A 12880-nucleotide genomic window follows, 5' to 3' on the forward strand; every position below is an offset into this window, starting at 1 on the left:
TGCACAATTAATTAAACTTCTAATCGCGATTACAATTATGGATGCCACAATTACGTAATTGTTCAAAGTGGCAATTAATCGTTCAAAGTCCACTTATGTTTTTCTGTGTGCTTAAGATGCGTTTTTTTCTTTCTACATGTTATCTTAAGGTTTTTTTCATTGTTTTAATTTTAGTTTTAGTATAACATTATAATATCATTCATATTTTTACTTTTTTTTATAATTTAAAGAAGAAACCAATCCGATGTATATTTGATATTTGAGGCTTAATACTATATAAAAGCACTAAAGGTTTTTCAGTTAGTGTTTTCAGCTTGTTTATTGATGCAATTGCATCAATCAATGGTATAAACATCATTCAATGTAAATTGTGATAATCGTAATTAATAATCGCAATTACAATTTCAAGGGAAGGTGCATCAAACAATGGTATAAACATCATTCAATGTAAATTGTCATAATCGTAATTAATCATCGCAATTACAATTTCAAGGAAATAATCGACAGTTATGATTTTTGTCATAATCGTGCAGCCCTAGTTCAAAGGCAAATGCAGCTCTCAGTCTTCTACTGAAGCCTTCTTATAGCCCCTCAATATTTGAGCACACAGATACAGAGAGCAGATGAAGAGAGGATGGAATGACAATACTTGAAAGGCCCATCAAAGTAGCAGCGTACTGTACACCATCTGTGCATCTGCGCCCTGGTGAGGTGTGCCATGGGAGGTCTAAGGTAAGTGTGAAGAACAAAAATTGCTTTCATCAGTGCAACATACACACCGTTTTGTCCACAAATGTTCTCCAATGGATTTGAACAAATCTGTTCACATCCATCACTGTCAATTAGCACACAATGAGGGAAATCACACAGGAGAGCTGCGGCACTTTTGTACGCTGTATTTCAATCTACCTCTTATTAACTAGCTACCCACAGTCCAGTTTAACCACATAATGACTGATCTGAAACACCAATTTACATACTCACAGTACAGTAAGCCATTTGTCATTGAGCACAAACACGCCTCTTTTAAATGTAAATTAAGATCATTACTATAAAATGATGGCAAGAAAACACATCTTTTTATCCTTGCGTTTCCAATTTAGTCTGATTCTCAACAATTGACTCTAATGAACCAGTTATTTTTAGTGAATCCGAAACATACAGCACAACCAGTGTAGTCTGATTCAAACACAAAAACTATTCTTTTGATCAAGTCCTTCATCTCAAGACCAATCATTTAAAAACACTCAAACACAGGAGTTACAGTTCAGTCTGTCGAAGTCTTCACTGAACTCACTAAATATGTCAGAGAAGCTACTGAATCAATATTCAAGTTCTGTATAGTACAGTACGCTACTTAGCAATACTGGAAAATAGAGATTGCTTCAAAGCAGCTTCACAGTATTAAACAGTACAGTAACAAAATAAATGATGCAAACTTAAAAAATTAGGCAATTCCAAAATACACAATTCATGTCACTATTTGGCTCCAGTCAGTTCAGTGTTGGTTCAGTTCAGATCAAATAACTGTGTGAAGTTCATTCATCATAAAACGAGTTCAAATGAGCAATAAGCAGCTCTACTGAAATCAACAGTGTCATTATTCAGCTCAAGTCATTCAAAATTCATTTCAGTTCAATAACAGTATCGACGTTGCAAAATTCATGAATCATGAACAAATTCAATTCAGCTAAAAAGCAGGTTTACACAAGACAATCATGTCATTATTTAGATCAAGTCAGTTCCATTTGTTATCAACACAACTTGAACTGAATATACTCAAATGAATCATAAATGAATCAAAATATATCAAAATCACAATCAAATCGAATCAAAAGCTTCTGAACTAGAATCCTCCACAACCAAACTCTCACAACATATTCGCATGATTGGGAATTGCAACATATTTTATGGACATGTTTATGCCGTTACCTGATTGGTGGAAGTTAATCAGCACCAAAACAACAAAAACCATGGCAGTAAATGAGCATTGAGCGGGAACAATTCATTTTTAGTGAACGGTCCACCTCAGATTCTTAAACAGTTAATCTGAGCTAAACCAAAAATTGGCAGACTTGAATTTCATGATTAAACTCAAGTGCTGTTCTGAATTCTGACCACGCTCTTTCAAAACGACTGTCCTTCATTTTAGTTTAATGAAATGCAGATACAAAAGAAAAGAAACGAACAATGTAGACCTACCATTAGGACTCTCCTCATCTATGGCTACAATGGTTGCAGGCGGGCCTGTTCTGGAGAGCTTGCACTCTGTAAAACAAGGACACAGAATGAATGGGAAAAAAGGAAGAGAAAAAAAGAGACATCAGAATTTCATCAAGTCTAGACCGCAGCGTAACTCATACTAAACAAGACATTTCAATTTCAGCTCATATTAAGTCACACAATCTGCACATAAAAATGGATCTACGCGTACTGTAACCTACCCACTACCGGGACCGGGGGACCACAAGTCAAAGAGAGATTTACAAAATGACTTCTTTATGTGTATAGAGAGAGCTGTTACCACTGGGGTTGTGAAGGGTTAATAGAGTTGTGCTCTCATGCCCGATGAGAGAACAAAAGAGGAAAAGAAAGATAAGATACATCGTCTTACCCTCATACTGCCAGTCTGGAGTCACGGATAGTGTCATCGGCAGAGAGCAGGAGAACGATAGAGTGACAGAGAGGTGGGGAGAGACAGAAGAAAAAAGAAGCACAAAATAAAATTTTCCACCGATGCTCGTAATATAAATAACCAAAGAGAAAGAGACATATACATGGAGAAATTCAGAAGACAAGCAGTGTTACTAGCAAGTGGTGTTCACTCGAGTACATTTATTTTCTGGTGGTCCTGAAAATGATCATGATTTTGCAAAGTAGGAAATGTTGCTGAAAGAACATTCTGGTCAAACGAATAAAGTTCTAGGTCTATCTTTAACCATTAACTACCATTAAAATCAAAGGGAAACGATCAGTTACCCTAACTTAACCCTGAAAACTGACTGGTTGAAAGAAATGAGGACATTGCTTTAGGCTAAATTAAAGTAAGCAGACCACAAACAGTTTTGGATAACATTTGTGTCAAACAAATAGAATCCTAAACCCACTCCTAACAATTAACAACCCTTAAAATCAACATGGGCTCTGTGAAACAATGTTCCTCTACCCACATTTTTGCAAAAACTTACGTATACATATAATTCACTGCAGTTTCCAGCTGAAAGAAACATTAGTGGCAGTAAAATAACATCAACTTTTATTTTGCTTCATGCAAATTATAATTACAGTGCAGAATATAAATTAATAAGTCGTGGCCTAATGGTTAGAGAGTCGGACTCGTAACCCAAAGGTTGCGGGTTCGAGTCTCGTACCGGCAGGGATTGTAGGTGGGGGGAGTGAATGTACAGCGCTCTCTCCCACCTTCAATACCACGACTGAGGTGCCCTTGAGCAAGGCACCGAACCCCCAACTGCTTCCCGGGCGCCGCAGCAAAAAAGGCTGCCCACTGCTCCGGGTGTGTGTGTGTGCACTTTGGATGGGATAAATGCAGAGCACTAATTCCGAGTATGGGTCACCATACTTGGCCACATGACACTGCACTTCACACTAGCCAGCCAAACTTTTTAAAGACATATTTTCAAACATTTCAATCTCGATTCCCACTGGTTGTACACTATTTTAATCCAATACCACCAAAAATGTTGATCCATGAATGTCCTACTTGGCAAAATCATGGTTACAAAGCAACTGGACATCAAAGTGTCCATGATTTTGCCAATTAAGAAAAAATTTACCCATATCTATATCTTTTTGTTTGTTTGCTTTTTTTGGTCCTGGTACAGCACTCCTGTCAAAAAAAACATATCCCTAAACAGTACATGCCTTCACTTAACTTAAGTCTAAATATTTGATGGATATTATGATCATTTTGAAATCCTAACCTCAGCCCTAACCCTCTCAATTCCAGTCCTCGTGACCCACCGCTCTGCATATTTTGCATGTCTCTCAAAATTTAACACACCTTATTCAAATCACCAGCTCGTTATAAGAGAGCTCCATGCATGAACTGTGTTCCAATGGACACTGTCCCTACACAGTGTTCACTGCTCCCTATTCCCTGAGCACGGGAAATATGTTGAAGTTTACTTCACTTCGGAAACATTCATTCACTGAATTGCGCTACTTTCCTGCCTGTAGCGTCTTCACACACAGACAAAACTTACTAGAGAAGTGTAAAGTGTGACATAATATACAACTGTAAATAAATACAATTTCAATTCACGTCTCGCACACTTTAATGCTCTTTGAATGGAACATATACAATCCCTTCAAACTGGAATCATGGTGGAATATCCTGTGAATATCCACTTCGCAGGGTCGAATAGAAGTGATAAGAGAAACTTACAAAATGTGCACAAGCACAGGAAAATTATAACAATGTTCTTCAAACCCTGATGAAAATCAACTGGCTGAAAATATACACCTATTCCAAACCCTAACCTTAACGATTTACTCTAAATTCAAATGACAGTCAAACACAATCCAACTAATACTTGTTTTAGCTTTAACGTAGACCTGCATTTTGCGCTCTATTTTAGCCCAGCATTGCAGGAACTGACTATCTGCTCTCTTGATTTACACTGGCAAGCAATGAGACAGTGAACGCGCTGCTGTCCTTGAGTGACTGATTTGATTAACATGCTCCTTCATGGTACGCAAGACGAGATCTACGACTGCCAGTGGTTGCTGTTGTTAGCAGGAGGAATCCGGTATCAACCCACTGGCTTTTCTCCGCCGGTCTCTTCTCCCTGCGTACCTTTATCCTGAAATTAATGGCAAGTTATGAGAAGACGACAGTAGAATATAAATCATACAAAATCGACACCATGAATTCTGCAACACAGATCAGTGATTATGATCAAAATGGGCTTTCTTTGAGGGCGCTACACAAAGTGAGGACAAGTAGAAAATGTATTGTCCCGTTACGCAAAGGTTAATAGAGTGGGGGAACTATGACGTCAGAATCCAGAAGTGTAATTCGCCGTGGGTTCCTTCGAGATTTTCCTATGGGGTTTTTCAATTAATGAGTAAAATAAAGCTTGCGGTAAACATAACTTGACGATACTTTTATGTTTTGTTCTACAATGTAAACTGCACACACTTACAGCCCAAACGTTCTTATCTCGTTGCCTATTAAAAACATACGTTTTCAAAAATGAACATAAATCCTTCAAAATTTGGGTTTTGGGTATGGATGCGTGTAATTTGCGTTGTAGAACAAAACGTAAAAGTATCGTCAAGTTATGCTTACCGCAAGCTTTATTTTACTCATTAATTGAAAAACCCCATAGGAAAATTTTGAAGGAACCCGCAGTGAATTACTCTTCCGGATTCTGACGTCATAGTTCCCCCACTCTATAGTTTGAAGAGCAAATGAAGGTCAAGTCTACAGTAAAAGTTCCCCGGATCAGTTTTCTGTGTTGCGATGACGACCGTTTTCATCTTTGCTTGCGTCTCCATGGCACGTCTCTGGCCTGCCACTCATGAATTATAGATTGATAGCATCTGTGTGGCTTTACGTAACATCAGAAGTGCTGACACATTAAACCAAGGCGGTCTCTCTTAGCAACTGGGCCTATGATGGTGAGCAGGGTATCAAAGGAAAGACCAACTATCTTGTGTCGCCATTAAAGTTTCATGGCTGTGGGGCCCCTTTTTATATTGAGCAAAGGAAAACCATGACTCAGGCATAGCCTTTGTTTATATGAAAATATTTTTTGTCTTAATTATTTGTTTAGATTTAGGGTTTGTTTTAAAATGTCAATTTAGTTTAGTTTTTTTTACATATTTTTGTTTAACAAAGACATGTGCAGCATTTTGTCCAAGCAATAATAAAAGGACACCTTGTCATTTATAATTTGTCTTAAATCTAATTTTATTTAGAAAACATCGTGAGAAAATCGAATCGTGAAATCAGTATAGTGAATCTAATCGAATCGTGAGTTGAGTGAATCGTTACATCTCTAATGATAAATGATGTTTACAGATGTTATACTTTCTATTGAGCATTAGAAATACAGAACTATGGCAATGGGCGTTTTGTTTCCAACATGCGCTGTATGCATTAGACCAATCACAACAGACTGGGCCATCTGACCAATCAGAGCAGGGTAGGCTCAGGGAAAGGAGGATTTGATAGAGAATGAATCTTAGAACTGCTTCGAATGAATTGTTTGAAAAACGATGGAAAATGAGGTGATAATAAATGCATATTTTGACCTTGCATGCATGTAAACCTATTGTAGGAGACTCCAAAAACAATATTAGGAACCTTAAAAATGGCATAATAGGGGCACTTTATCTACTTTAGTTGAAACTTGATGTACTAAAATAATTAAAATAAAATTAATAGAATCTACAAAAAATAAATATGTCAAAAACAAAAGCATACAAAAATATTAAAACTTTAACTAAAATTAAAATGAAAATGGAAAATAGAAAAATAAAAACTATTTTAAAGGGGTCATATGATGTTGCTAAAAAGAACATTATTTTGTGTATTTGGTGTAATGAAATGTGTTTATGCGGTTTTTAGGTTAAAAAACATTATTTTCCACATACTGTACACTATTGTTTCTCCTCTATCTATGCCCCGCCTTTCTGAAACGCATCGATTTTTACAAAGCTCATCGGTCTGGAAAGCGAGGTGTGCTCTGATTGGCCAGCTATCCAGTGCGTTGTGATTGGCCGAATACCTCAAGCGTGTGACGGAAATGTTACGCCCCTCACCATACTGTGATGGAGCGACGAGACAAAAACATTAAAAAACCCATTATAAACGAGGCATTTGTTGCACCCAGTGGGGACATAATTACGGATTATAATGACTTATACTGTCTTTTTGCGCGTTGTGTGCATCGCGCCGCGTAAAAATAAAACCATGTCTGCATTTGTGATCGGAGAAATGACAAACAACAAGCGCTACTCTAGTTCCCCCACTCTATAGTTTGAAGAGCAAATGAAGGTCAAGTCTACAGTAAAAGTTCCCCGGATCAGTTTTCTGTGTTGCGATGACGACCGTTTTCATCTTTGCTTGCGTCTCCATGGCACGTCTCTGGCCTGCCACTCATGAATTATAGATTGATAGCATCTGTGTGGCTTTACGTAACATCAGAAGTGCTGACACATTAAACCAAGGCGGTCTCTCTTAGCAACTGGGCCTATGATGGTGAGCAGGGTATCAAAGGAAAGACCAACTATCTTGTGTCGCCATTAAAGTTTCATGGCTGTGGGGCCCCTTTTTATATTGAGCAAAGGAAAACCATGACTCAGGCATAGCCTTTGTTTATATGAAAATATTTTTTGTCTTAATTATTTGTTTAGATTTAGGGTTTGTTTTAAAATGTCAATTTAGTTTAGTTTTTTTTACATATTTTTGTTTAACAAAGACATGTGCAGCATTTTGTCCAAGCAATAATAAAAGGACACCTTGTCATTTATAATTTGTCTTAAATCTAATTTTATTTAGAAAACATCGTGAGAAAATCGAATCGTGAAATCAGTATAGTGAATCTAATCGAATCGTGAGTTGAGTGAATCGTTACATCTCTAATGATAAATGATGTTTACAGATGTTATACTTTCTATTGAGCATTAGAAATACAGAACTATGGCAATGGGCGTTTTGTTTCCAACATGCGCTGTATGCATTAGACCAATCACAACAGACTGGGCCATCTGACCAATCAGAGCAGGGTAGGCTCAGGGAAAGGAGGATTTGATAGAGAATGAATCTTAGAACTGCTTCGAATGAATTGTTTGAAAAACGATGGAAAATGTGTTATGCAAATTCATCTCCTCCGCATGTAGCCATTTTGGAGAGTATCCGCCGGACGTAAACAGCATATGTTGTTCTGCGTATGTCGTTCAGATCAAATCACAACAATGTAGGAAACAGATCCGGCGTGACGCAGCTGACACAGAACAGTATACGTTGTTCTCAAAATTGGGGCCAAGCCCTGGTACCCTCTTGGTGCTTTGTGAGTGTCGTGAGGTCATCGACCCTGCCCGTATTCCAGCTGAACTGCTGCGGCCAGATGGAGAAGAGTCATGGAAAGTTGTAGTGGCACCTGTCGATGCTTCAGCCTCTGAGTTTTCCAAGAAATTGTCAAAGTTCTTAATTGATGAGGGAAAGTCTATGACTGATATACAGGCCTCATTCTCTCCACAGAGTTCCAGTTCCCCTGAGTCCATTATACGTGCCGTGGGTGAACTTCTGGAGAAGACAACAAAACCATCAGGTGAAACTAATGCTTATCGACGACTACGTATCTTTTCTGGCACTGTTCCAATACCGACTGGAGAGGAAAGTCTAGAAAACTGGATAGAACAGGCCAGATTAATGACTGAGGAATGTGAGTGTTCTGAGAAGGAAAAACGTGAAAGGGCCAGCCCTTGACATTATCAAAGCTGTTCGATTTTCAAGTCCTGAGGCCAGTGCTTCTCAATATCTTGAAGCGTTAGAAAACACATTTGGAACCTCTGAGTCAGGGGAGGATCTATACTTTGCCTTTCGCCTCTTACGTCAATTCCCCGGGGAAGCTTTGTCTGACTTCCTGTGTAGGATGGAGAAATCCTTAACGAAAGTGGTGCAGAGAGGAGGATTGAGTCGCCAGATGATGGACAGAACAAGGGTTGAACAGCTGAATAGATGTTCGCTGGGGGAGAGAGGGGAGAAACCAAGAGAGAGAGGAGTGATAACCTCTGGATAAGTGGGACAAAAACATTGGTTTAGGTGTAATAAGTGTTGTGTAGGCTTTCGTTCAATTTTGTGTGTGTTTGATACTCAAATAATCATTATTGCATTAGCACATGCATGAAGCCTAACAGCTTCCATGAAGCATTTGAGACTGCTCTGATCTGACGGCTTTGTAATAATTACTGAAGCTGTGATTACAGTACTTAACAACTCTTTGCTGACTGAATCATCTCATTGATGATCATACATGTTACGTGACACCCCCTGGGTGGAATGGTTTTTAATGAAGGGAATGGTTTTCTTTGAAGAAACATCTTAGAGAAGCTAACATGATACTCTAATTACTGTACATCTAGCTCAGATAGCATGCATTGCAAATTATCAACAATTAACAACAATTTTCTTTTTCTTTTTTTGGGGAAGAATAAACTGCTTCTGTCATTTTTGTCCAAAAAAAATGCAAACCAAAACACTTTAAATTGAAAATACTTTAAATTTCTGAAAAAATATTCTATGCAGTAGAGTTCTTTTTCAAATTAGTTCTGACCAAGCAGGACTGGGCGATATGACAACAAAAAAAAAATATATATCATATTAATCACTGATATGAAAAATTATCATAATTTTGATGACGTGTGTCTTCAGCACAGTTTGCACTGCAGGCTGCAATTATTAATAATATTATTTTTTTGCCTCTTAGAAATGCACAATAAAATAATAAAAATTGCAACAACCTCATTTTTTATAATGTGAAATTTAATTAATCTGTCTGTTTTGAGTCTTATTAAAATGAACCATTGATCTTCCATAGTAGTATACATTTAGATCATGATAACCACAGTTAAAACCACACATATAGCACCTCAATACCGTGGTAACTATATTGTTTCTAGGTGTTTGTATGAAAAACAGTAGTCTAAATACATTTAGTATAAATGCACAAATGCTATAGCTTAATCAAAAAAAAATAATTTTATTATATTCCATTACTCCTATTATACATTTAATACATGTCTACAGTAATAATATAATAAATATCCCACATTTCTGTCACAATACCATGGTGCAGTTAGTGTTAATACAGTAAATCTATGGTAAACGATGGCGATTTGTAGATTGAAAACCCTTCTGACTGCCTCGTTGTGCACAGAGTTTCTCCTGTCAGCACTGATTCATCTGGCTTTAAACTAGTTTAAATCAGAGAGTCATTTGTGTTCTCTTCTGAATTCAAGCACTTCATACTGTTAACAGTGCTGTTTAGTGGTCGCGTGAACGAGACTTATCAGCGAGTAAACTCATCTGCTCTAGTAAGTTAATGCACAAATGCTATAGCTTAATCAAAAAAAAAAATTTAATTATATTCCATTACTCCTATTATACATTTAATACATGTCTACATTAATAATATAATAAATATCCCACATTTCTGTCACAATACCATGGTGCAGTTAGTGTTAATACAGTAAATCTATGGTAAACGATGGCGATTTGTAGATTGAAAACCCTTCTGACTGCCTCGTTGTGCACAGAGTTTCTCCTGTCAGCACTGATTCATCTGGCTTTAAACTAGTTTAAATCAGAGAGTCATTTGTGTTCTCTTCTGAATTCAAGCACTTCATACTGTTAACAGTGCTGTTTAGTGGTCGCGTGAACGAGACTTATCAGCGAGTAAACTCATCTGCTCTAGTAAGTTTGCGCTGCGCTGCTGTTTGAACTTTGAGCAGAGCGGATATATGCTCTGTGTGGTGCGGTTCAAATGAGTAGTGCTGTTTATTTCCGTTTTTGGTGCATAAACATTATATCGAACATTTATTGAACTCACGGTATTGTAATTCACAAAGTGAGCGGTCTAGTTTAGTTATGCCGCACTACTTTGCTTCCTTGGGCTGCAAAAAAACTTACAGTATATTTAAATGACATTTAAGTGGTTGTGTAATCAGATTATTTTACAAAATGTTTCACAATTCATATTCCCTTTTTAATAATTGTAAAGCATTAGGATACGCAAATACTGTCATCAGTGATTTGTTAATAGTGACAGACCACTTACAGCATTTTTGAAACAGACAGACAGACAGACAAGACAGACAAACAGATAGACAAAGTCAGACAGACCATTGAGTATTATTTATTTTATTTTTACCCTGCATTTTCTAAAAGTGGCCCCTGAGCTGTGGAATTTGAGTTTCTCTGGTATATGGTTTTACTGCCCCAGGGTTTCTGAAGAATATCTAGAACAATAAAAGGACAGTGCAATGCGGGAATGACATCCACGTCAACACATTGCAGCACATGGCTGCTTGTCAGGCGGGACACATCCATCACAGCTAAGGTCAAAGTTCTCAACTTCTACCTTCTGAGTGGGATTGATGTCTCCACGGGGAGCCATTCAGTACTGTCTGCTGATCGTCCCTTTTCATGTCTCCTATACATCAATCTGCCCTTGTGCTTAAGTCACAGCTCTCGGCAGAAAGTAAGTGTGAAGATAACCACACTCAGCAAAAACTTCCAATCACTTTAATTTGTTTTGAATGGGAAAGTACCAAAGTTTTTATAAGTGTTTTCAAATTTTAATTGAAACCATTCTGGGTTTTACTGCAATGCAGGACGCACTGATTGGAAGGACGATATGGAGGGAATGCACACGTACAATAATGAACTGGTTTTTACTCATTACGTATCCCATAACTTTAAACCACAAGCCAAATTTACTTTAAATTACTTTTAAGTGGCTATATAAAGACTGACCTCTTTTGCATCGAAAAATCTCTCATCACCAACTCCAATGGGTCTGCATCATATTATGCATTATGAACAGCTCTGACCTGATACAATATAAGCATGTTGACTCGCACCGTGTGGCATCCCTGAAGGGAAACATTATTGCAATTCTAATGACCACTGAAATGTTTTGCAATGAGGCATGTCTGAGCTGCGAATTCGTATAGCCTGATGAAAAATGGATGAGATTATATTTCTTGGAATGAATCTCGGCCTTGTCCTTAGTTAGCATTCAGTGGACACCATGCCTAGCTGACCTACTCTGGCTGAACCATGTCCCTGAACAGAGCGGGCACATCTGAATCTTCGGGGGCGAGAGAGAGCAAGCGCTTGGGAAGCTGGACTGCCGAACTCTAGTGGTCATGGTTCAAGTGAGAATAGAGCGCATGAGGCCAACTCCGCTATCAACTTTAGTCTGTTACTCTAATGGTATTCTTGAACACTGCAATATGGGAGGTGTCAGCTGTTCAGTTCAAGTCCGCAAGGATAAGAATCCACCAGAGAACATGCAAAAGCTAATAGAATCAAAACATAGTGGACCAAAAGGTCAAGATTGAGCTACTTAGCATGGTCCTGTTAGCACCTGCAACTAACCTGCTCTAAAAAGCATTTTTCTCAAAGTAAATTTAGGCATATACTTTTCAATAATATACCAGCTGAGCTACTGCCATCGAGATGAACGGGAATGCTTAGAAACAGCTCTCTCTAGACCTTCTTGCAATGGACAGGAACCTCAGGGGAGTGAGAGATCCTTTAAGAGATAAAGTCAGGAAAAAGTAGAGTCTGCTCTTGGAATGACAGTAAATGATCCTCACTTTTGGTTTTGCCTGATTCTAAAGCTGCCATCAAGCTGAATGAGTTTTGGTGTCTATTGGAATGCAGCTCCATTTCAGTTCAGCTACACCAAGGAGCAAAAGCTTTGAGATCTATCTTATTTTTCATAATGTACGTCACCTTTTTATCATCTGAAACATCAAAAAATGAGATAGGAGGAAAAATGCTTTCCCATTCTCTCATAAAAGTATTGCATTCCTCCAAGCAACTTTGCATTCTCTCGCAGAACATTTGCGTTCTTTCAGAAACATATTGCATTCCCCCAAGAAACATTTGCATTCTCTCGCAAAACATAAGCATTCTCTCGCAAAATATTTGGGTTTTCTAGCAAAAGTATTGCATTCCCCCGAGAAACTTTACTTCTGTCAGGACCACTATCGTCAAAGATGATTGACAATTAGCATACAGTTTGGATTGGCGGTATGGTTCTGTTCTGGGCAAGTACTCCCTGCGCATCCATGCAGCTTAGCATGGACGAGAGCAGGGAGAGCAGCAATTACCCCCCAG

The 12880-nt window shown here is 38.1% G+C and overlaps 1 protein-coding gene across 1 annotated transcript in view; it reads right to left on the reverse strand.

Moving 5' to 3' along the window:
* The window catches only part of pcdh15b (protocadherin-related 15b), a 216475-nt gene that overhangs the window by 183208 nt on the left and 20387 nt on the right, over window positions 1-12880 (reverse strand). Inside the window, exons 3-4 of the mRNA XM_016495480.1 lie at window positions 2615-2629; window positions 2203-2268 (exon numbers count right to left, since the gene is read on the reverse strand). Of these exons, the coding sequence (XP_016350966.1) occupies window positions 2203-2268; window positions 2615-2629 (81 nt within the window). The remainder of the gene's footprint in view (window positions 1-2202; window positions 2269-2614; window positions 2630-12880) is intronic.

Source organism: Sinocyclocheilus anshuiensis, unplaced genomic scaffold (genome assembly GCF_001515605.1).
Source record: "Sinocyclocheilus anshuiensis isolate Anshui unplaced genomic scaffold, SAMN03320099.WGS_v1.1 scaffold466, whole genome shotgun sequence".
NCBI classification, from domain to species: Eukaryota; Metazoa; Chordata; class Actinopteri; order Cypriniformes; family Cyprinidae; genus Sinocyclocheilus; species Sinocyclocheilus anshuiensis.